At 32.9% G+C, this 26,202-nt stretch overlaps 1 protein-coding gene and 1 non-coding gene across 8 annotated transcripts in view; one reads left to right on the top strand and one right to left on the bottom strand.

Annotated features, from left to right (window-relative positions):
* Window positions 1–26,202, top strand: part of USP34 (ubiquitin specific peptidase 34) — a 205,557-nt gene that overhangs the window by 148,932 nt on the left and 30,423 nt on the right. For all 7 annotated transcript variants that reach the window (XM_019717506.2, XM_074332027.1, XM_074332028.1 and 4 more), the window contains 19 exons: window positions 2,314–2,379; window positions 3,675–3,821; window positions 3,904–3,960; window positions 4,057–4,134; window positions 4,534–4,628; window positions 7,709–7,881; window positions 10,732–10,885; window positions 11,940–12,018; window positions 13,165–13,218; window positions 13,330–13,425; window positions 16,766–16,830; window positions 16,922–16,997; window positions 17,086–17,133; window positions 17,250–17,315; window positions 19,206–19,286; window positions 20,831–20,916; window positions 21,300–21,468; window positions 21,573–21,647; window positions 22,812–22,963. In XM_019717506.2, coding sequence (XP_019573065.2) covers window positions 2,314–2,379; window positions 3,675–3,821; window positions 3,904–3,960; window positions 4,057–4,134; window positions 4,534–4,628; window positions 7,709–7,881; window positions 10,732–10,885; window positions 11,940–12,018; window positions 13,165–13,218; window positions 13,330–13,425; window positions 16,766–16,830; window positions 16,922–16,997; window positions 17,086–17,133; window positions 17,250–17,315; window positions 19,206–19,286; window positions 20,831–20,916; window positions 21,300–21,468; window positions 21,573–21,647; window positions 22,812–22,963 — 1,817 coding nt within the window. The remainder of the gene's footprint in view (window positions 1–2,313; window positions 2,380–3,674; window positions 3,822–3,903; window positions 3,961–4,056; window positions 4,135–4,533; window positions 4,629–7,708; window positions 7,882–10,731; window positions 10,886–11,939; window positions 12,019–13,164; window positions 13,219–13,329; window positions 13,426–16,765; window positions 16,831–16,921; window positions 16,998–17,085; window positions 17,134–17,249; window positions 17,316–19,205; window positions 19,287–20,830; window positions 20,917–21,299; window positions 21,469–21,572; window positions 21,648–22,811; window positions 22,964–26,202) is intronic.
* On the bottom strand, window positions 7,218–7,297 carry LOC141571984 (small nucleolar RNA U2-19). Its single transcript, XR_012497018.1, has one exon. It is a non-coding gene; the product is annotated as a small nucleolar RNA U2-19 (small nucleolar RNA).

The raw sequence follows: 26,202 nt of genomic DNA, 5'->3' as shown, positions 1-26,202 counted from the left end.
AATTGAAACTCTGTACCCATTAAATACTTAACTCTCCATTCTCCTTTCCCCTAAATCCCTTGCAACCACTATTCTGTTTCCTGTCTCTATGAATTTGACTTTTCTAGGTACCTCACATAAGTGGAATCATACAATACTTAGTCCTTCTGTGACTGGCTCATTTCACTTAGCATAATGTCTTTAAAGTTCATCCATGTTGTAGCATGTATTAGAATTTCCTTCTTTTTTAAGGCCGAATAATATTCCATTGTATGTGTATACCACATTTTGTTTTATTTGTTTATCTGTTGTGGACATTTTTGGGTTGCTTATACCTTTGCTATTATGAATAATGCTGCCATGAACATGCGTGTGCAAATACACATTTGAACCCCTGCTTTCACATCTTTTGTATATATACCCAGTGTAATTGCTGGATCATAATATAATTCTATATTTAATTTTTTGAGGAATCACTGTGCCGTTTTTCCATAGTTGCTGCACCATTTTACATTTCTACTGGCTGTGCACAGAAATCCCAATTTCTTCACTTTCTTTTTTTTTTTTAAGATTTTATTGGGGAAGGGGAACAGGATTTTATTGGGGTACAGTGTGTACTTCCAGGACTTCTTTTCCAAGTCAAGTTGTTGTCCTTTCAATCTTAGTTGTGGAGGGTGCTGTTCAGCTTCAAGTTGTTGACCTTTCAGTCTTAGTTGTAGAGGGCGCAGCTCAGCTCCAGGTCCAGTTGCCGTTGCTAGTTGCAGGGGGGCACAGCCCACCATCCCCGGGAGTCGAACCGGCAACCTTATGGTTGAGAGGACGTGCTCCAACCAACTGAGCCATCTGGGAGGTAGCTCAGCTGGAGGTGCCGTGTTCAGTCTTAGTTGCAGGGGGCCGAGCCCACCATCCCTTGCGGGATTTGAGTTGTTGAACTGGCAACCTTGTGGGAACCACTGGCCCATGTGGGAATCGAACCAGGAGCCTTCAGAGGTAGGAGCATGGAGCTCCAACCTCCTGAGCCACGGGGCCGGCCCCAATTTCTTCACTTTCTTGCCAACACTTGTGATGTTTTTGTTTTGTTGATAATAGTCACACCCTAATGGGTGTGAACATGTATTCTTTTATGTGGTAAATACATGCAGATGTAGGGTATATATTTATTTAGAAATTGCACATTAAGTAAAATATCCTCGGTTTGAGTTGAGTTTAAAGAATTCAGTCACTTCTGTTATGCAGTCAGTTAATACTTTTTATTCTCCAGTTATGAAAATATCAATCCAGATCTTTATTCTGGACTATTTTTATATTCTGAATTATTAACAATTTGCGTGTATTAGATATGTATGTATGTTGAAAAATGTCATTTTGTGTGACTCTTCTCATAATCTCATGGAATATTAACCCTCCCATATGCCAGGAATAAAATGTAATTGTTTTGCCAAGTTTGTTGATTGCTTTTATTCAATTCTTATTGCCTTGATATTGTATAATTTTATGGTAACTACATGTTAAACAGATCCCAATTTCAGTGTCCTTATCTGGTGTCCACAGTTGAATATAACTCTTATTAGTTGCACTCAACACAAATAACTAGTGTGTACTCTTGGTCTTTGGGAGGCTTATTCCATGAAACTATCAGAGAGTTTTCAAAATTATGACAGGTAGTAATTTGTAATGATGATAATTCATAGATTTATTTTAATATTTGGATGAGATAGAGTAGATCTAAAAAGTGCCTGGCATGAATGTGGGCGTCTCCTGAAAGGATGATGTTCTTTACTAAATCTCTATTGAATGAGTAGCCTGATTGCTGAATCTCAGTTAATGATAATTGAATATTTAGAGGATTTTCAGAGATCTTGGCCAGTATTGCTCTGCAGTGTTTAAGGATCTATTTTTCTAGAAATAATAAAGGTATAACTAGATGAAGGTGAGATGTCATTTATTAACGTATTTTTTTTAGTGTGGGTTTATTTGTGGAAAACAACTTTTTTGCACACCTAAGATGTTTTCTGTTTTTACAAAATTGCCAACTTTTAAATTAACATTGCACCAAGTGATCATTGATCTGGAAATCGATTTTTTTAAAGATTTCTTTATTCAGTTTTTTACATAATAGTGATGCCTGTATTTATATAATGAACAAAATACTCCAATTTTTAAAATGCTAAGATTGCTGAAGAAAGAATAGACTGTATCTGTGTTTTTTCCTACTCATAGCTAAAAGAATGCAAATAAATACAGTGTTAAGCACATTGTAATACTCTCTTTGCTTGAATGCCTAATTTACTACCGTCAATATCTTTTAATGGAAAGTTTTCTTTTCATTTCCAGTATTCAGAAGATATGAAGCACAAGACCACTCTTCTGGAGCTTCAAAAAATGTTTACGTATTTAATGGTATGTTTGAGAGTTGTGTATGGAAAATTAATTAGATATACCTTTTCACCAAAGCTGAAAACATTAAAAGGAGTTCATTTGTATTGACTCTATCCTGAGTGTTTACTCTTATTTTTCAATTTGAATTTGTCAGTTACTGGTATTCTTTGTTGTAATGATTTCTAACAGCCATATTTCAGTCATCTACATCTTGTTACTTGTCTGAAGAATGCCCTGTATCTGATCCTTTTCTTGTCATAGGGTCACCCGCTTTAGGGTTAGAATGTTCTGACTGATTTTTCATTGTCCCTCTTAATTCCTACTCCCAAAACTATAAAAATAATCAATTAAGAAAAAAAAGTAAATCTTACAATATTACTTCCCTGCTTAAAACTCTTCAGTGGTTCTTTATTATGAGTAGAATAGTATTCAGGTTCATCAGCATAGTACATATCCTGTGTGACTCCCCCCCACACACACACTTCCCTTCAACTTTCTCCCCATGTGTCCTCACTCTATAGTAACTAGAAGCCTCTTGAAGCTCATCATCATGTTGCTTTATCACTTGTGCAGTTATTTGTGCCACTCCTTCTGCCTGTAGCACTCTTCCCTCAGCACACTTCTCCTTTTTCTTTTTGTCATCCTTCAAGAATCAACATGGTTTTCACCTCCTTTGAGAGGTGACAGATTCCACAGTGTCTCTCCCAAGTTACCAAAACTCTGTGATACCTACCACTTGTATTGAAAGTTACTTGTCTTACCTGTTAGAATCTTGAGGACAGAGATTATATTTATTCCTGTTGTTTTTAGCTTCTGATACTTAATCAGGACTCGATAAATGAGATTTTTAACAAAATTGAAAGATTTACTGGTTATCCCTTGATTCCATATTTAATCTCCATTTAACAGAGTTGGAACAGGCCATCTGAAATGACAAAGCAGGAAACTGTAGGAAAGCATATTCAGCCTGAACAGATTTTGTATTTTATACTTCACAATACAAATCTGGGTCCTTTGAGTCCCAAAATCCTTCCTAGAAATTCCTGCTCTTACAAAATATAAATTTTTAAAATTTATGATAATTTAAACACCTCTGGCACCAAAACTATTAAACTGAAAATGCCATGGATATCAAATAATGAAAACAAGAGAGCATTTTAAACATTTCTTTGTAGATTTACTACCCGTTTTATTGTTATTGTTTTGATGTTTATTCATGAACCTTGTGAAAATTTTCTTATTTTTATTTGAGACTTAGATTTGTTTATTTGATTGTTTAATAATCCTTTTTCCCACCTCCCACTTTTACTTTACAGGAGAGTGAATGCAAAGCATACAATCCTAGACCCTTCTGTAAAACATACACCATGGATAAGCAGCCCTTGAATACTGGCGAGCAGAAAGATATGACAGAGTTTTTTACTGATTTGATTACCAAAATTGAAGAAATGTCTCCAGAACTGGTTAGTACCAGAAAACTAGTTTCTTTGAAATTTTTACAGCTTTTTCCCAACTTTAATTACTGACTTTTTTTTTCTTTTTAAGAAAAATACAGTCAAAAGTTTATTTGGAGGTGTAATTACAAACAATGTTGTATCCTTGGTAAGTTTTCTACCTGTTCTTTGCTTTTTTGGAAATCTTAGTGTGTATTTTAGCCTATTATGATAAATTACTGATCTTTGACTGTTGATTGACCAGGATTGTGAACATGTTAGTCAGACTGCTGAAGAGTTTTATACCGTGAGGTGCCAAGTAGCTGATATGAAGAATATTTATGTGAGTAATATATATATATATTTTTTTCTTTTTTTAGACTTTTTTCTGCTTTTAACTAACTGTTTGTATATGGCAGATTTGTTTGTCATCTTGAGAGAAAATTAACTTTCATATTTTCATCTATTTTCTTTATGCTGTGCTACTCAAATAAGAACTAAAGGTAGACCACAAAGCTGATATTTCCCGAAATTGAAATACTTTGCTTTTGAAATTTTTAGTAAGATTCATGGAGCATTTTGTCAGTACAAGGGGAAAACAATTTACTGAAATTAAGAATTCACTTTTTAAAAAATATTTGATTTCCTCTGTGCATTCTGCCCAAATTATAATTACTGATTTTTGTATTTTTGCATGCTGTAAACAGTAATATGAAACTTTTAAATGTTGTTTTATACACAGGAATCTCTTGATGAAGTTACTATTAAAGATACTTTAGAAGGCGACAACATGTATACTTGCTCTCATTGTGGGAAGAAAGTACGAGCTGAAAAACGGTATGTTTTTCAAATGTAATTTTTATCATTTTGGTAAATCATCAAATGGAAGTAAAACACAAGCTTAGTATAAATTAATGTTAAGTTTTTATGAAAATTATCTGATTAACTTTAAGGTCAGCTGCTTGGAGCTCATTTTTATACAGTAACTTTTCATTCAGTTATTGAAATATACTTTCAAACATCCTTAAATTTTTAAAAATTGTTTTGCCTTTTAATTACTCAGGTATTTATCAAGATCTGTCTATTGCTTAGCCCTCTGCTCTGCACTCAGTGGAGCATAATAGTCTACTGATGAACTGAAGACATCCTCTTCTGAATCTCTAAATTAAGAGATTTTGTTTTTCTTATGAACCAACCCTCAGATAGCTGGTTTAGTACAGGGTAGTTGGGTAAAGATGTTTCAGTTCTGCAGGTGAGTATTGAATGACTAATTAGACATTAGATTGAAAGAGTACTATATGCAGTTAGTTACCAGGAGAGCAAAGGCAGAGAAATACAATTGACCTTGTATGTGCAAGAAGTCCAGGATTAGATTAGCCTACGTCATTTTGGTCGAGGGTTTGCAGTGACCAGTAATAGAAAACAAGATTGGTAATATACAGTGACATCAAGTGATTGACATTTAGATTTTGGGATTATCTGCATAATTGGTTGAAACCATCAGAACATCTGACTGAGAAAGAACCATAACTATTGTAACGAACTGAGGCTTAAGCCAACCTAAAAGTGCAGAGAAAAAAGTAACAGAATCAAAGCCAGGAAAGAAAGAAAATCAAAATAGGATGGTGACTCAGAAATTGGGGAAGAGACTCTCAAGAAGAAGGTATTTCATTGACATAGTTCACAGAGATAGGGAAAAAAATAACAGCTGAGTAAAAGCATTGGATTTTTCAAAAAGGTAGTTTAGTTGTGTATTTTGTCACGTTGCAGCACTAGAAGTAAGGTTGTCAGGATACATGGCATCAAGTATAGATCATTCCTTTCAGAAGTTTGACAAAGTAACAGCAAGGAAGATGGAATCTGGAAAGAGCTTTGGAATCAAACAGTAGTTTTCTAGATGAAATAGATCAGAGCATGTTTGCAGGGGGAGAATGAAAAGCCATTTGCTTCACATTGCTTAAGAGAAGATATTTCCAGGTAAAAAAGCATTTGAAAGGAATGTATTCCTTTCCTCAATCTTCAGAAGTCATGTTATTTGCAAAAGAGAAAGGTTGTAGGTGGACATACTCAAATGAAAGCATAGCTGTGCAGGCAGTTACAGGCAGAAGACAAGCTCATGAATTGAGTCAGGATAAGAGTTTAAGGACTCACACAGAATGGAGTCAGTCAAAGGTTTGTTACTGTGGAGGAATATAATGAGTCAATAAAAGATAATTGAGAGACTGAGTCATGTTCATTGGAGAATCTCTTTTCAGTTGGGATAAATAAACTTGTTGAATAAATTTGTTATTCTTAATAATTTCCTATGTCTTGAAACATTTCCTTCTTTTGGCTAGCCCGATTCTACTGCTTTTTTGAAATACTGTTTCATCTCTCCCAGGTTAACTGTTATCAGTCTTTTGTACTCTTACCATCCTTTTAGATGCTTGTCATAACATAGTAAATGTTCTACAGAGATGGGCTGAGGATCATGTACTGCTCAGTCTTTATACCTCTGGTTTTTCTCAGCTTGTTTATTCTTTCCTGAATAATTTTATCTACCACCATAACATTAACCTCTGCTGACATGCTGCTAATGATTCCCAAATCAATTTACCTGATTCAGAATGCTGTGCTCTTCCATCTGTCTTACTTGTGTGTCTCATAGATTTACTAGGTCTATAACATGAACTCTCATCTCTGCAGATGTGTTGATGTCTTTCATCCTCTGACTTAATGCATGGTTCCACTGGCCACTACAAGTCTCCTAGTGACTCTTAGCTTTCAGGATAAAGTTCATAGTCTTAACATTACACACAAGGCCCTTCATCATTTGACTCTTTTATACTCTACTCTGTACCTCATCATTAATTTGCCAATCTCTCAAATAATAAGGATGAATTTTTAGACTTATTTCCTTTGTTTGTGACATCCTTCCTCTTATCTCCCTAAATTCCTACTTTTTAAACTAACCTCTTAGTTTAAACAAATTCTCTTTTGAATCCTATGTAGTGAAGTATTATTCCTCGAAATGTATATTTTTCATAAATTCAAGCTTTTATAGTTTTGTTTAAACCAAAATTTTGGTTCTTTTAAACTTGAACTAGCATTATGTCAACTGCAAGATTTCGGTAACTAACTAGTTGACCTGTTGCTACTATTGTTGTAATATCAGGCAACACTTCTTTTTTTTAAATTCTGAGATCAGATCAAATGTAGAAACCTTCCTAATTAATAAAGGTCATTAGTAAAACCTTTGCCGAGACCTGATTAGCCTTTCACACATATCCCTCACCCCACTCCCAATCTCATTTATCCATCAGCAAGTCCTCAGTTACCATTGTCACCTTTATAAACTCTCTCTCTCTCTCTCTCTCTCTCTCTCTCTCTCTCTCAGACACTTAGATATAAGCCCTCATTGTTTTGAATTACTTTTATATTTCTGTTTCTCAGAGCTACAGAGATCATGCATCAGGTAGACTGGAAGGTCTTCTGATGCTCAAATTTGGCTATTTTCAAGACAACACTTATTGAATGATACTTGTTATGCAGCATTCTAAAAGTTGTAGGAGTAGGCACTTTAATCTCCATTTTACAAATCAGGAATTAAGCTCAAAGAGGTTCAGTAACTTGTTAAGGGTCATACTTTGCAGTTATAGTTCACAAAAATACTTCAGTCTGTTATTTAAGGTGGAAAAGAAAACTCTGAACTAAAGAACTCCTTGCTTTGAAGTATGATATGACTCCATTTTATGCTTCCATTGCACCTTTACATGTATTTATGGTATTTACCAGTCTACTGTAATTTTTTGTTTATTTTTCTTTTTATTTTTCTTATCTAGTAAAGCCCTTTCAGAATGAAAAAAGTCATGCCTTGAAGTACTTTTGAAAGACAATTTTTAACAAGTTATTTTTTTCCTCTTTTTTCTGTCTTTCAGGGCATGTTTTAAGAAATTGCCTCGCATTCTGAGTTTCAATACTATGAGGTATACATTTAATATGGTCACGATGATGAAAGAGAAAGTTAACACACACTTTTCCTTCCCATTACGTTTGGATATGACACCATATACAGAAGATTTTCTTATGGGAAAGAGTGACAGGAAAGAAGGTAATTTTCTATCTCTTGCCTGTGTTTATTGTAAATTTCCATAACAGGATAGTCATAATTATAAAGTTGTAATAGATTATACATTTAAGAAAATTAAATTGAATCTTAGAAAAATGTTTTTAAAGACAGTGTGGCACATTCACTTAATTACTAAGTATTTAGTATCTACTAGGCCTGTGTTCTAGGCATTCGGGACACATTTGTGAACAAGATAAGCATGGTTCCTGCCCTTGTAGAACTTAAAGTCTAATGGGCGAGTCTTTTATTGAACAAGAAATTACAAACATAATGTGTTGTCAAATAAAACAGTGACTACATCACAGATCTGGGGGAATCAGGGCTTTCATGAGGAGGTGACATTGAAGCAGAGCTTGAGTAAGAGCTAGATTGGGAGGAATGGATAAGTTCTTTTGCTAGGTGGGGGTGGTGGTGAGATGGGCAAAAGGCAATGGCCAGATCATTTTGTTTGTAGGCCATGTTAATTTTGATCTGTATTCAGTGTGAAACCTTTTTAAGATTTTAAGCAGGGAAGGGAGGGGTACAATATGGAAAAGGTTTAACTATAGCAATAGACATAGATTATAGGGGTATGGGGAGGCCATTCCGGTAAACCACAGAGATGGTAGATTATATGAGAAAACGTACCAGTAAGGTTGGAGAGCAGTGTATGGAGATATGGTTTACAGGACTTGATTGAATGAATAAATGAATCCAACAGAATATTCAATATCTATTTACTGTGTAATTTGCTATTATAGTAATGGGAATATATTGACAACAAAGAGCAAGACCTCTGCCCCATGAGGCTTACATTTCAGTCAACTCTGCTGCTAGAGGGAGGAGGAAAAGTCAAGAATGACTCAGGTTTCTGGCTAAATCAGCTAGGTAAATAGGGGAGTCAGTATTTCTAGAAGATTGCTGGAAAGAGGGAATGTGGTCAGAAGTATTGAATGCTAAAGAAAAGGAGTAGTTCCAGTAAGAACCTGATGGAAAATAATCTAACATGTGGATCTTTGGTTATCTTTATCAGAGTAATTTAATTTGGCTTTTGCAACAGGAAGGCCGATTGCAATGAGTTAAAGAGGGTACTTGGTTTATAAGTAGTTACCTCCAAATTGTCATTATTTCCACAAGACCAGTGATTTTTAGACTTCTCTGTATGCAGTTCAAGGACCGCAAAGGTGAGGAGGAATGGAAAATAGATGAGAGAATAAAGTAGAAAGAACAGGTCCAGCTCTTGCCTTTCCCATTTTTCTTTAGCCAGAGAAATTCCATTTTATATAATAAAGGTCCTGGTAATGTTTTCTTTGTATAAGAAGTTCTGCTGATTTAAATTTGTAAGGTTTGAAGAAGCCACTGTATTATAAGATTTAGGAAAGAGAACAATGTTTTGATCTTTATACTCCATTGCCTGGCACTTAATGAGCATTCAGTTAATGTTTTACTCCCAATAAATGGGAGATGAGAGGTGTGAACAGGGTGTAGGGTATTCTTTCAAGAGAACAACATACTTGTTCTTTGAAGAGAGGAGAAAAGATGGTGACTGTAGCTATGAAGAAATAATGGAGTTATGGGAGGAAATTTTTAAAGTGAGAATTTAAGTGTGCTTAGAAGTTGTAGGAAATGAGTCAGCAGAGATGATAAGTTTGAAAAAACAGATGAAGCTAAGAAATGGGCATTGAATATATACATCGTATTTATTAGAACTTTCTTCAAACCGTTTATAAAATTATAGCAAGACTGCCCAGGAAACTGCTTTATTGTATTTTTCATGATGCTTCCATGGGTGGAAGTAGCAGAAATTTATGCCAATATAAAGGAATTTGTTAGGCCACAAGTGTTGCATTCAGAGTCAGACCCTAGCACATCCAAACTCCTCAGCCACTGCTTTGACATTGTCAGCCATTCTTTTCCTCTCCACTGAATTATAACTTCACTTTCCAGTTTAGACTGTGCATTCAGGGTAACCAAATCTTCTCTCACTTATTTGCTTCTGTTTATATAGTCTTCCCTCAACTATCATCAAGGACTTGGGTCCAGGGCACCCCGCAGATAACAAAATCTTTGTATGCTCAGGTCCCTTATATAAAATGGCATAAAACAATAAATACAGTCATCCCTTCATATCCACAGATTCCAAACCGCAGAGTCCCACCCATAGATCCCAAATACTGTTTTCCATCCACCTTTAGTTGAATCTGTAGGTATGAAACCTGCAGATACAGAGGACCAACTGTGTCTTCCCTTTAGGTGATGCTGGGAATGCATGTAAATCATGCATTTTTTAAAAACTTACACCATTCTGTAGTTTTTTCCTTAGTATCTTTAATGCCTTTTAAATTTAAATCTTTATGAGTGGGAAGTATATCTTTTATTTTTGTCTACATAAATCTAATAAGAGTGTTTTCTGTTAACTGATAAACAGAAGCCTGCCACCAGAATAGTGCTCCATTTTCCTTAACATGAAACTAAAAGACATAAATATGTTAATGCCCTTTCAGATCTTGTTCTCCTGCTACTGATAATAGTACAAAATGCTTCATTCGGGTTTATTTCAAAAGAAATAGCCAGATTAAACAAAAATAGCATATTTTATTTACATATTATGTTGAGGTTGTCTGTCATTACGCACTAACACGTGGTTTTTCCAATGATTTGTATAAACGTTCTGTTCCTTAAAATTGTAGGCTATGGATGGTTAATGACTAGCAAATAGAGTTGTTTTGTACTTGTTTTAATAGATAAAGTATCTGTGCCTATTTCTGTACATTAAATATATAAAGTGATTCTAAGATGTCACTGTGTTCAGTTTTCAAAGTTATTGCCATTGTTTTATGTCAATCATTTCAGGTTTTAAGGAAGTCAGTGATCATTCAAAAGACACAGAGAGCTATGAGTATGACTTGATAGGAGTGACTGTTCACACAGGAACAGCAGATGGTGGGCACTATTATAGTTTCATCAGAGATATAGTCAACCCACATGCTTACAAAAATAATAAATGGTGAGTTTTAAATATTTTATTCTTGGGATTTTTTAAAAATCTTTTTGTTTTTCAAATATTTGTTTTTATGTCGATTTCTCTTCAGATATATTTTCTGATTTTAGTTTTCTAAAAATTTTCTATAAAGTTAGGGAAAGGGGTTAGACAGCATTTTTAAATAAAAGTGACTTTCAAAGGATAGTACAAATTAATTGTTTTTAAACTTTATGGGTCTCTAGGCTCTTGAGAATGTGATAAGTGCTTCCCTGAGAAAAATAAACACAAAGTTGTGCACGCAACTTTATATTCATAAACAATATTGCACCTTCCAAGTCTTATATGTGTTCTCATTTAAGAACTATTGTTCACTGAATGCCTTCTGTAGGGTGGGCACAAAGCACTTACATATTATAGTTAGAAGTTTACCGACGTGCTCTACTCTCTTCACTTTACCTTTCCCCTTAGACACACATTCTTTTTTTATTATCTTTTATCAAGTTAATGGTTGGAAATCATTAAATCAATCCTTAATAACTGTTTCTGGTCTACAGATGTTAGGTAGAATCTCATGTATAGAGACTATATCTGTGCTACTATGCATTGTTCTGAGTGTTTGGGATATTGCTTTGAACATTTACGTTGGTAAATTGATCTGCAGTTTTGTTCAACTATTTCTCACTCTTGAAGCCATCATGTCCAATGTACCGTAAATGTATTCTGAATCTTTTTTGATAATAAATTTTTAAATGGCATCTTTACCTTTGGAAGTTCTCTCATCTCTTAATCTTTTTCTGTCCAATAACTTCACGTTAATCTTTATGTAAACTTCTTTTTAATGAACTTGTATTACTCCTAGGTTAATAAATAGATTTTCAAATTTTAGGGTAGTTACAGCTATGTTGTTAAATTCCCAATTTCTAGTGATTAGAGTTGTCAAAACAAAAGCTTAGTTAGAATTTCTGTTTGATCAACATTTATAATAAATCAGTATGTAATCCAAATATTTTTTAAATAGGCATAATATAGAGATACTTAGTATGTATATACTTGATTAACACTATATGCTCTGTTTTAGGTATCTTTTTAATGATGCTGAGGTAAAACCTTTTGATTCTGCTCAACTTGCCTCTGAATGTTTTGGTGGAGAGATGACAGTAAGTGTTATTTAGAAATTTTAAATGGTTTGTGACTTTGCAAATGCTTTGCAGTATCATCAAATCCAATAGCAGGATCATTCAACTTTCTTTTAATCACTATGATTAAATCTAACATTTATTCAAGTGGCATTTATTAGAAGTTTAGTATGTTTGGAGTATATATTAAACAGAAATATTTTAAAAATTACTATTTCTGCCTTCAACTGATGAAGGTTAAGACTTAAAAATAAATAGTATAGGAATTGATTACATTGCTGTGAGACATTATGATTAAATAAGTTGTTTTCTTGAATGCTTTAAGATTAGAGTCAAAAGAAATTACTGTTTATTGACTTAACTTCATAATTTTTGACAAGAAACTTGGCTTGAGCTGAACTTAAAGAATTGTTCATTTAGTGCCTTTTATAAAGTAGCAGCAACCTGGTTATTACTAGTGACAGAGTAGAAAAAGGTATCTGTTACATAATTAGCAGTAAGACATAAGAAAAAACAATGGAAAAAAAAAAAGTAAAGACAGTGAGGTTGGAGTCGTATTGTAATAAAATATCCTGTTGATTCTCACAAGTCAAGTATTAGTCATTTCCATTTCACAGATAAGCCCAGATAAACCGATTTTTCATTTTAATACCTATGTTTATTGTGAAATAACTGTTCATATTCTGGATTTTAATGAAGGACATTTTTATTGCTCTTTGGTGCTCCTATGTACTATTCTGAATAGAAAAGGAGAAGTAGGAAAATTGCTAACACTTAGGAAATAGAAGGAAGTAAATAATGAATTAATGATGAAAGCCATCATTAAACCATTGTATCGCTAGATGTTATTCCCAGGATATTTCCTAAAATGAGAAAAAAGTAATCTTTGCAAAGCTCTTCTTTTAAAAGATAAAGTGGACTTGCAAGTCCATTTTATTTTCTTATGCTTGATATGTTTTAGTAAAGTACCTTAAAATATGTTTTGAATCTGTTTTCTAGTACTCTTAGCCAGAACTATCCAGGATTTTTATAAATGTAATCCTATTTGAAAACTATTTACAAAGTTACTACAAAGTATTAAATAGCTTTTTACTGAAATATTTTATATATAAATATAGCTGAGTATACCCATTTTTCTAAAGAAGGAAAACTTATTTTTTTAAACAGACCAAGACCTACGATTCTGTTACAGATAAGTTTATGGATTTCTCCTTTGAAAAGGTAACCATTTCTTTCATATGTAATTTTACATTGCTTTCTTTCTTCCATGCTGTCTGCTTTTATAGTTATATTTTCTCGAAATGAAAATACTTTTTTTTTTCCCTTTTAAAGACACACAGTGCATATATGCTGTTTTACAAACGCATGGAACCAGAGGAAGAAAATGGAAAAGAATACAAATTTGATGTTTCATCAGAATTACTAGAGGTATAAGTTAATTTAACTTTAGAACAATTTTAAAGCATATTTAAATATAATGCAAGTAATAACAGTACTATAAGAACAGGCTATGACAATATTAGGATCTGTAATCCAGGGTAGATCTACATACAAATAGTCTTGGTATATGATAGGTGAATGTAAAGTGAATGAAATTAAAGGGAGTGGAAAATAATTATTACTAACATTGAAGAAAAATAAGAAAGGTAAAACAGTTACCTTTTTAGGGCAAGCTCACAAGTAACTTGTATGATTGGCAATGTTCTTATTGGATTGGTGATGGGATTGCAAGTGTTCCTTCTCTTTCACTTCATGTTATATATGAAAGTACAGTGTATGTTTATTTGAAATATGTATTTTATATATTAAAAAGTGTGTCCTTTGTAGTTGAGGTTTTCTTTGTTTCATAATGTAGTAATAGGTAATGTTACTTTAATGTTTTAAGATTTATATAACGTATTCACCACTCAATGTATGTTGTGGCAATGTTATAAATTCAGTCAGCCATATAAAAAGTCAATCTCCAGAAAGGTATACCCAATAAAAATGTACTCTTCCACCTAGACAATTCTGTTTTTACTATTTAATTGATCGATTGGTATTTGCATTGTTGTGGTCAAACCTCTAAGACTGAGGTGGATTTTGTTTCCCAAACAAACACTTAACTACTATGTTGCCTACCATAATATTACAGATAAAAAGCCAAGAATATTGTCTTCTTTAAATCCTTGAATTGGATTTACCAAAAAAATTAAGTTCTTCACTAGATTTCAAGACATTAGACTCATCTTTGTGTACAAATACTGATTTCAACCATCATAATTAAAATTAAATATATTATAATCATAATTAATGTATAAGGCTTTATGCGCCCAAAGTATTCAGACAAATCTAGACCTTGTTCTAAATGAGGATTCAATAGTATTTAATGACAACCAGCCCACTTGTGAAGTAAAATGAAATTTTAAATAAATTTTAATGACGTATATTGTTCATTTACATCAGGTGGTTCACAGAATTCTTTATATTCTTAAAAATTATTGAGAACTTTAGAGTTTTTAAAAAATACTAGTTTTAATGTGGTCACATCAATGTTTACCATATTAGAATTTAAAACAAATTTCTTAAATTTGTATTCATTTAAAAAAATTAAAAATGATGGAATTAGGGCAAGCTAATTTTTATGAAAAAATATTTTTCATAACAACCCCATTCAGTGAGAAAAATGGCCCTGTTTTACTTTTTTGCAAATCTCTTTAATATCTGATTTAATAGACGGTATCTTGAGTCTCATAACAGATTCTGTATTTGGTCTGTTGTGATTGCATTCATCATTTAGCATTCTGGAAAACTCCTTTGTATGCTTAGGATAGAGTGAGAGTAAAAACAAGTCTGGTAACATCATAGTATTATTAAGAAAATTGTTTTAACCTTATAGACACCTTAAAAATGCCTCAGGGACATCCACAGCTCTGAACCATTCTTTGAGAAACACTGATTTACATTTTGACTAAAGGGAATCCCAGACCTTTGCTTGTTGTACTAATAAGAAAAACAAACTGAACTACGTTAGAATATTCTGGATTGCAGACCTAAACCAACCATTTGTTCCTGTCATTGTTTCAGCTTGTTAATTTAAAATGAGTTTGCCTGCATATACATTTTACTAAAAAAATAAGTAAAAATATAATACTGTGTTACTTAACAGTAATACAGATATTAGATATAAACTAAAATTTAGTCCTGTAGATTTGTACAGTTAAAATATAGCTACTAGCAGACTTTCTCAAAAGGTAAACAGAAAATTTCAGAACCATAAAATATATTAACTATAAAGTAAACAAACATAAATTAGAGTGACTGATAAGGATAAAACACATAAGTGCTCAGAAAGGGTAGTTGAATCCAGAGTACTGGGGAAGGTGAACAGGAAATGTGACCTTAAGCTTTGACTTGAAAGTTAGTGAGAGGTTAATCATGTGAAGAGTACTTCAAGTAAAGAGAACATCATATACAGTCCCCTGAGGAAGGATAGAGCTTATTGGCACGTTTTAGGAGCTGAGAGGTGACCTCTGTGGCTGTGATGATTAATAAGTAAAAGGAAGAGTGGCTCAAGATGAAGTTGGATGGGTATATAGAAAACACTTAGAAAAGTTCTTTCTGATCAATGTAGTATAATAATTTCACACTTAGACACACCCAGTTGGCTCCACATACATTGTATTGACACAAGGTAAAAAGAACCATCAAAAAGCAAGATGAATATTTCTGTAGAACAGACATGGAACAGTTAAAGGCACTAAGTCTGGTGGAAACCATGGGACTTTACCAGGCTTTAGGTTGAAAGCATCTAATGGTGGTCAACGGTTCAGCTCTTGCAGGGTAAAGAGGACAAAAATTATGACACAGGGTCTAGAGCCAAGTCCCTGGCTAAAAGCAGGAAGCTTGGGAAAGGCTCTGAATTGGGATGGGTGAATGCTGTCAAAACTCTTCCTTGTGGCTACAGTTTTATAGGAAGTTGTATGCCTAAAAATGCTAGAGGAGAAAGAACGCTGAAGCAAGGCCATGCAATGACTAGGTCTGTGATTTTCCAAATACAATGTGGAATAGAAGGTTATAAGGCTAATACAAAGTTATAAGACCTGATTCTGGACTAGAGTAGTGGGCTGGGGGCGGGAGAGGCAAATAAACGTAGTTGAAAATATTTACAGGGATAAACACAGTAATATCAATGATCACAACATAAATTTGTTCCAGATAAAAATGATTTTATGGAGCTAAGTGACAATGACTTAGAGCATGTTTGGAGTATACAAAAAGAAGGAACATAAAAAGTCAGCAGAGTAATTCTACAGGGCTAATGTCAGAAATAATCATTTTTCATGATTTTTATAGAGTAAACCAGGAAATCACCTCTCATGTAGGTCTGCCAACCTGAATTAAAGTTCTATATTTTATTGCTTTTTAAACAAACATTCCTCTCATAACCTGTTCTTAATCAAAATGGAATATGATGCAGTTTTATTTATTTATATATTTGGTCTTTAGACAGATGCGATTTCAGAGTTCTTTCAAAATCTTTTTTAAAAACCACTTTTTAAAATAATCACTTGAGGCAGCTAGATACGCAATGATAAATTAGAGCAGATTTAGTAATTTACAGTACTTTCATATTCCATATACCTGAGAAAAAAATCAACATGAATTTTAAATGCATTTATTTTGGGTTTTGTTTCTTTTAGAGCAAGTCTTTTTGTCTAATAAAAATATTGGTAAAATTATGAAGCACATGCTTTCTGATATCTAATGTTAAATTTTTTTTCTTCAGTGGATTTGGCATGATAACATGCAGTTTCTTCAAGACAAAAACATCTTTGAACACACATATTTTGGGTAAGTTTGGTAAATTCAGTAATAGATTTTTTTGTTACACATTTAAAATTTTATCTCGTGAGAAATTTAACTTACTATTATTAAATTCTAGGTTTATGTGGCAGTTGTGTAGTTGTATTCCCAGTACCTTACCAGATCCCAAAGCTGTGTCCCTAATGACAGCAAAGGTAATACCTAACCCTTAGATAATGTTTTCAAAATTGACTACTTTAAAATAATTAAATACTGTTTGCTTAATTTTATCTTTTCTTACAGTTAAGCACTTCCTTTGTCCTGGAGACATTTATTCATTCAAAGGAAAAGGTATGTGTTTTATTTTGTGAATTTTTATGTCATTTATCAGATATCTTTTGATTTTCATTATTTTTAGCTCAGAAGTCCTTATGCCTTCAGTGACTTCTTTCTTTTTCTTTTTTTAGCCCACAATGCTTCAGTGGATTGAATTGTTGACCAAACAGTTTAATAATAGTCAAGCAGCTTGTGAGGTGAGGTGAATAATTCAACAAACAATGCATAGCTTAAGATGCACCTTTTTGTTTTGTTTTCTTAGATGCTACAGCAAAATTGTTTTATCCATTATAAATTATAGGGAGCCCAGTGTAAATTGTTCCTAAAATTACTGGATAGCTCAAAGTCATAATTTATGTATCAAATCTGTTTCCCCGATTGAGTAATTGATTTTTAAGTTATTTAAAAATCCTTGGGTTCCACCCATGTAGTTGAAGGAAAAAGTATAGAAATTTCAAAAGACTACCAGATGTTTCTTAACCACTTTTGAATGTTATCAGAAAATACTTAAAAATGTATATCTCCTCTCCCCCGAGAAAAAAATGCATATATCCCAGTATATTAGTTTAGTTTATGTCTAATTTTATTTCCTCCCATGTTTCATTATGAGAGACCTATCCCTAAGGGATAATCTGCTCACAGATAATGATCACTTAACCATATTGCCATCTTAGTATCATTTATCATTTTTAATTAGCTCTCAAAGTGGTGTTAATCTTCCTAGGAATTCAGGTCTTATAAATTTCAGAGGTGGGAGATAGCAGCATAGTATGCAATAGATAAACACAATTGGAAGATTTTTTTTTTTTTTAAAGACGGTCATCTAATCATGCCTTGTAGCAGTGAAATAGGAGAATTTGATTATTGTAAATTTCAAATACAAAGGCATAATTTTTCGAAACCTTATAATGAACATTTTAAAACATGCACAAAAGTAGAAAGATATGATGCACTCATGTACCTATCACCCAATTTCAACAAATAGTAACATTCTTTTGTTTTCATTTATTCCTATCTCCCATGCCTTTTTGAGCTGAAGTATCTTAAAGCAAACCTATCCATATCCATAAATGCTCAGTAGGTATCTCTAATAGATGAGGATTTAAAAAATAGATAAAACATGATTCCATTCACTCCTAGTAAAATTAGGAGCAATTCCTTAACATCCAATAGCTATTCAGTTTTCTCTAATTGTCTAAAAAAAATGTTCTTTTGATGGTGTATTTAAATTAGTATTCAAACAAGGCCCACATTTTGTGCTTATCTCTTAAACCTCCCTTCATCTATAACACTTTTTTTTTTTTCTCTCTCTCTTTTCCACTTCATCATTTGTTCTGCAGGATTTTCCACATGCTGGTGTTGGCTGATTGCATCCTCCTCATGTTATTTAACGTTGTTTTTCTATTCCCTTCCCATGTCATGATTTTTTAAAAGCTGTTTCATAGATCCAAAGGGTGTATTAGGTCATAATTTGTTTTGTTGTGTTTTTGTTTCTTTATAAATTTTCTATTTTAGTTTTTTCACTCATGATTTGCCTCTGCAACTCGATCAAGGAGTTAAAATTCTCTTCACTTGTTAGTAATTGTGTGTAAGCATAACTAGGCAGTACAATTTAATAGTGGAGTTAAATATGTAATTAACAGATAATCTTCAAATCAATGGGAAATTGTTCTTATCTTAGATAAAGAAGCATGTGTTTGGTTATTGAGAGAGCATAACTTGTTTTTAAACATAAAATAAATCATACTCAGATCATATTATTAATGAGAACAAAAGATGCTCTAGTATGACATGTATGAGGACTAAAAGGAAAAGAGTATTCCATTTTATTGTAATAAGTACTGTAGGTTGCCATCAAGTGTAAATGGTATCTGTGGTTTAAATGGCATCCATGGAAATCTGTAATAAGACGATCCTGGTTATGACTTGAGGCATTTTAGATTTTGGACTTTCTAAAAATTGAGGAATCTCCTTTGGTAAGAACTTACAATAATTGGAACATTGACTAGAAGTTAAATCTTTATGTAATTTTTATCTCATTTAACAAGTACTGGTTGCATGTTAAAATTGCACTATTTTTTTTACAGTGGTTTTTGGACCGCATGGCTGATGATGACTGGTGGCCAATGCAGATACTAATTAAGTGCCCTAACCAAATTGTGAGACAGGTGAGAAAAAAACTTATTTGAAAAAGTGGCTTTCAAATTAATTATTCTAAATTTGCCTGTGAATATGTCTTAACCCAGCTTTTAAAGTAGCTTGAAAAGATCGACCTCTTATAAAAGTCATTTTACTATTGTTTTCAGGAATCTCTTTTAGCAAATCAACTATCATTCCAATCAAGTGATTTAAATCCTTCAGATTTCCTGGTTGTAGGAAGATACTTACAAACCTATTCTCTTAGATTCTGTTACGATTGCTTTATAAGTTGTACTGATTCTTTTTCGGATCCTTAGATATTCTAACCATGCTAGGGTTCTGAAATGGCCTTGAAAGTTAAGTGAATAGTATATATATAGGTTCTGAATTGTCACATGAATATTTGTTTTCCTAATTGGAAAATTTAGACAAGGAAAATGTAAATATTAGTTTGTTTTCATTAATGACACAAAACCAAAAATTTGATCTGAAATATGCCACTTTCCAGTTCTTACTGAGATAGAATTCTTATATCATAAAATTCACCAAAACCTTTCAAAGTATAAAATTTAGTGGTTTTTTAGTATATTCTCAAATTTGTGCAACCATCATCTATCCAATTTTATAACACCCCAGAAAGAAGCCCCATACCTGTTAGCAGTCACTTCTCATTTTATTCTGTCTTCTCTCCAACCCCTGGCAACTATTAATCTACTTCTGTTTCTACGGATTTGCCTGTTCTGACCATTTCATATAAATGGAATCATGCAGTATGTGGTCTTTTGTGACTGGTTTCTTTGTCCTAACAGTGTTTTCAAGATTTATCAATGTTGTGTCGTGTATTTGTACTTCATTTCCTTTTTTCCCCCAAATCATTTTCCATTGAATGGATATTCCAAATTTTGTTTATACATTCAGCAAATGATGAACATTTATGTACAAATATTTGTGTAGACATATGTCTTCAAATGTTTTTTGATACATACCTAGGAGTGGAATTCGTAGGTCATATGGTCACTTTATGTTTAAATTTTTTAGGAACTACCAAACTGTTTTTTATGGTTTCTGTACCAGTTTATATTCCCACTAGCAATCTATGAAGGTTCTGGTTTTCCTACATCTTCTTCAACATTTGTTATACTGTCTTTTTTATTTTTGCCATCCTAATGGGTATGAAGAAGTAGTATCTCATGGTGGTTATGGTTTTCATTTCCCTAATAATTAATGATATCAAACAACTTTTATGTGTTTATTGGGCATTTCTATATCTTATTTAGAGGCTCTCCTCTAGTTAAGAGGGTTTTGTGAAGCTTTGTTGTTGGTAATCTCTATTACTGAAACTTACTGTTTGTTGTTTTTTCCCTTATTATAAAACTGAATACTGTTTTTCAAGCGAACTTCACCTTACATCTTCAGTCTGTAGTTGAGACTTCAGGAAAACTTGAGAATGTCAAAATATAATCTGGGCAAAATGTAAATGGATGGCAGAGAATTTTGAATCTTGTTAATTTTTCAATATCTTTGGTATCTGATGTGAGTTGGCCCTTGGGTTGTTACATCTTTTCATTTATAGATGTTTCAGCGTTTGTGTATCCACGTGATTCAGAGACTTAGACCTGTCCACGCTCATCTCTATCTACAACCAGGAATGGAAGATGGGTAAGAAGTGCCTTTTGAACATTTTATATTTAAACTTTTTGATGATCTGCTTACAAAGTATTTTTAAATATCCACACTGAAATACTTAGGTGCTTCTATTTAAAAATAATCTTATTAATACAAATCACGAAGGAAAACTTTTTGTTTCATTTTTAAGTATAGCTTCAAAAATCCTCTATAAATAACTGTGACTTCATCTTTTTTGTTTAGATTGATTTAGCCAGACATAATAATTGGAATCTGACTACTTATATTATTGTAATTGATATTTATTATTACAAAGATGAAAGAGATAAATTCAGGTTTTAAAAAATATTTCTCCTCCCAGAATTTCTGTCTCCAGACTTCATACTTTCTCTAAATATATTAAATTATATTTTCAGGTCCGATGACATGGATGCCTCAGTAGAAGATATTGGTGGTCGTTCATGTGTCACTCGATTTGTGAGAACTCTGTTATTAATTATGGAACATGGTGTAAAACCTCACAGTAAACATCTTACAGAGTATTTTGCCTTCCTTTACGAATTTGCCAAAATGGGTGAAGAAGAGGTGAGGCTATATCTTGTTTACTTCTGGGATTATGTACCTATTTTCAGTATTTAAAACTTAATTGTTTTTATATTATATTTTTAAATCAATATTTTTATTTTTAGAGCCAGTTTTTGCTTTCATTGCAAGCCATATCTACAATGGTACATTTTTACATGGGAACCAAAGGGCCTGAAAATGTAAGTACAATTCTGTCTCATGTCAGGAATTTAAAGGCCATGTTTGTAAGTGTGTTATGGAAAATCATTTGCTATCTGAGCTCTGTAAAGTCCTCTCTGGCCCTGATATTAAATAATTTTAAGGGTCTATGTTTGGTTGATATTTTTAATGGATATAGCAAGAGCAGAAACAGTCCAATAATAAATTTCACTGGTAATGCCCTGAAACAAAGCAAATTTAGGCAAAACGATGACCACTTACTTTGGTATTCTATCATTAGCATATTGTTTTGGTGACCATTTTTGTTGGCCATATTTTTTTAAGCCCTTGTCTATTAAGTTTGTCAGACTCTTCCAAAAATTTAAGTAGCTGGTCTATTCATATATTAAAATATTACATGAATTTTGTGTTGTCTGTAATGACCACATTGGATTAAATGCTCTATTTGCCCTATCTTATTTAATCCTTTTTGCAAACCTAAGAGGTAAATACGTTTGTTATCTCCATTTTATAGATGAGGAACTTGAGGCACAAAGACGTTAACTTGTTTTAGATCACAGTGAGTTGGGCTTTCATCCTTGGTCGGACTCCTGACCTAACCTATTAACCACTATGTTGTAATGCTTCTCAGAATATGAATGGTTACTATTTAATTCTAGCCTATGTGGCTGCTTGTTTAGATCGCTTTTCTTTTGCTTTTGTTAGATCATAAAATCTTTTTAGTCTCTTGCATTTCAAAGCCCAAGTGAATATCTCTTTGAAATACCTACTATTTGGATTATCTGAAAACTGCAAATGAGGATTCCTTAATTTGTGTAACTGGCAGTTTTACTAAATAGAAAACACTGTTTTATCATACTCAGATATATTTTGATCCTGATTTATTTTCCAAGAAGAAACTTGCCTATACGAAAATTATTAAAGGATTTATCCCTTTAGGTATAGTAAATAGTCCCAGTGTTGAGAATCATTGCTCTTTACAGTTCCGCCTATTAGGTCTAAAATTATCTTGAATGTGGTTTAGACTTTTAAAGTTAGGGTTAAGCTTTTGAGTGGTTGTTTTTCATGATACATACTGCTGCCACCATCTACCCTGGATAGTTATATAAAACAATCATGGTATGTGCTCTCAAGATATTGTTAAAACTAATATTGCATTAAAATTGGATTTTATTCTTCTGTAGCCTCAAGTTGAAGTGTTGTCAGAGGAAGAAGGGGAAGAAGAGGAGGAGGAAGAAGATATCCTCTCTCTGGCAGAGGAAAAATACAGGCCAGCTGCCCTTGAAAAAATGATAGCTTTAGTTGCTCTTTTGGTTGAACAGTCTCGCTCAGAAAGGTGAAATGTTTCAACATTCAAAATGCTTAAAGCATGTTTGCTTTTATTCTTTTTACATAATTGTTTCACTGTTAACTCAGTAGCTTTTGTTATTTAATTCTTTTTATATAATAACACCACTATTCATCAACCCTTGTAGCATAAGTATTTCAGTTTTTTGTACCAAACTCTTAACTTTGCCTGAGTCATGTTAGAAATATACATTGGAGAAATTATACAGTAAAATATCTAGCAAAATTATATGTGCATTCATCCTTTAACTTAGCAACTTCATTTCTAAGAATCTGTCCCCAATATATAGAAAGATGTATGCGCAGTGCTATTTATTGAAGCAGTGTTTGTAATAGCAGAAGACTGGAAATGTCCACCAAGAGTGGACTAGTTGAAACACAGGGCATCCACTCAATAGAGTACTCTATAGCCACAAAAAGGTAGTATGGAATATATCTGTACTACCTTGGAGAAATCTTTAATATAAATATATTACTAAGTGAAAAAAAGCAAGGTAGGGAAAAGTGTATATAGTATGCTACTTTTTAAGAAAGGGGAGGCTATGAGAACAAGAGAGAGTGTGAGAGCGTGTGTGTGTCCCTCTGTCTGCATTATTCATTGATCTCCTATTTGTGAATTTGCCTACTTGCTAAAATTTATTTGTAATCCCAAAATCAGTACTTAAGGAGGTTTTATAGTGATTCATGGACTGCAGAATGTACATGTGCAGTGTCACAAAAAAAATGGAGTTGCATATTATATACTTCCCCATCTGAGGTCAAACACAGTGACACTCTGCCTTCCGGTTTCAGTTCTCATATTGTAAACAAATGTCCTTTTTGAGGTATATGCTACAATTTTCACATTTATGCCTTTTGGTGGTGATTTGGCTGTTTAAAATGGCCACCGAGCATAGTGTTAAGTGCTGTCTAGTGCTCCAAAGCTCAAGAAAGCCATGGTGTGCCTTAGGGAGAAAAGTCACATGTTAAATTAGCTTCATTCAGCTATGAGCTGTATAGTGCTGTTTGCTGTGAGTTCAATGCTGTTGAACCAATATGCATTAAATAAGATACCGTTAAACAGAAACACATAAAACAAGGTAACATCAATACCGATTGGTTGACAAAAATGTTGTGATTAGAGGCTCACAGGAAATTAACCCTGTATTTCACAAACAGTAATTGAATTATTCACTTATTTGGTGTTTGCAGCACTTTATAGAACACAAGTACTACAAATAACAAGCATTGACTGTATTTCTTAAAATTGAAGACTAAATCAAAAACAAAAAATTTCCTGTGGTTGGGGGAGGGGAAAACGGACTGGAGGGGAAAGGAATGAAAGCTTGACTTCTTAGAATATACATTATTTTCTGTTTTAGATTTAACTTTGGCATCATGGAAATGTTTCATATAAGTATAAATAAATTAATAAATTGCAATCCATAAAAATCAAAAGAAGACTGAAATAAATGAACCTATTTATGTTGAGCTGATGGCATAGCCACTAGAGAGGAGTTAAAGTAACTTTCGAGCACATTAATTTAACTGTAAATTGCTAGTAGGATGTACCTGGAGGACAAAAATAATTGTAAAATCATCCTTAATTATTGGTGGTAGTATAATTGGAATTATTATCCTGAAACTCTTTATATTATAGAATAAAACAAATAAGATAATGTTATTAGAAACCAAGATTTTCAGCAAAAGAAAAAAAGACAAATATAAGATAGCAGGGTTTTTATATAGTGTCTTTAAAACTGAATTTGGAAATATCAGTAGAATTCATGTTGTATTTTTATCTTGAGCAAACAAAAATATATTACATGACTTTCTTTTTCTGAAAAGGCCTAGAAATCCTGTCCAACTCAGAATCAATGAGTACCTCTGGCATCTAGGTTATAGTCTCTAGATACCATTTCCCACTGAAAAAAATCAAGGGTCCTTGGAAATATGGCCAATTCCAGGTCAAGAAATGAATGGGAAGTTGGGAATGTTTTGTCATTCTGTAAAGCAGAGGCTATCAGAGCCTACTGAGGTCATGTTAAAAGACCTCAGGAGCCAACTTGAAGTTTCTACTGGTCACAGATTGGGCAACCTGAGCATCAATAATAATGGTAATAGCTATAAATGGACTAAAACACATGACTGATGATTAAATCCATGAGTTCATAATGATACCTAAAAACAAGTTTTAAAAACTTATTGACAATCTTTGGAGTATATTAGATAACCAAGTCATAATTTTGGAAACCTATTAATAGAGGAACAATGTTAAGCATTTATCTTTATCTGCAAGAGTTATACCACGTGGCAACCAAATGGTAAGTGAGAGGAAGTTTGTCATGAAGGGTATTTGAGCTGATAAACGAGCAAGTAATCTTGAATTAGAATATCAATATTTTGCACCCCCAAATGAAATAATGTATCTAGGAAATGATCATCATTGGCTGAAAACGTTACAAAAAAAGACAAGTTTTCATTGTGTGCCTCCTAATGAAATCCTTACCACCACCTATAAAGTATTCTTGATTAAAAAGTCAAACTTGGATTTGATCAAGTCTTTAGACCTAAATACCAGTTTGTAGGAAATACGGGGACAGAGGAACATGTTAAAACAGCACTGCAAGGGTACAATCAGCAAAATGGAAACGGAAATTCTATAGGACAAACCACCTGCTTTCTTCAACAGATAAGTTGCAAGATGAAAACAAAATCGGATGGGAAACCAGTAGTCTAAAAGAGCTTTAAAAGACATTTCAGCCAATTGCAACAGAGGACTTTATTTGAATCCTGATTTAAACAAATTAAGTAAAAAAATTGCTTTAGAAACTTGAGGAAATTGTACACTGGATTTGTATGATAGTAAGGAATGGTTGATATATTTTAGATGTGAATAATGGTAGTGTAGTTATGTTTTTGAAATATGTTAGAGATTTATGGATTAAATGATAAAATATCTGCAATTGCTTCAGAATAGTCCATATTGAGTGAGTAGGAAGTACAACAGAAACAAGACTGGCCACAAATTGGTAATTTGAAGCTGAATGATGGGATACTTACACTATTCTTTCTATTTTTGTACTAAAATTTTCTGTAATGAGTTTGAAAAGAAATGTACAGTGATTTTAAACTGGGAAGCGAAACTCTTCAAGTATTTCTTGTTAATTTCATTTTGCATTTAAGGTTCGCATGTCAAAAAAGCTTTCCAAATTAAAACTATCCTAGTGTTAGAACAAAATATTGAAT

Source organism: Rhinolophus sinicus, linkage group LG05 (assembly GCF_036562045.2).
Source record: "Rhinolophus sinicus isolate RSC01 linkage group LG05, ASM3656204v1, whole genome shotgun sequence".
Lineage (NCBI taxonomy): Eukaryota > Metazoa > Chordata > Mammalia > Chiroptera > Rhinolophidae > Rhinolophus > Rhinolophus sinicus.
The sequence above is the reverse complement of the archived record's forward strand: the minus strand, read 5'-3'. Positions and strand labels throughout refer to the sequence as shown.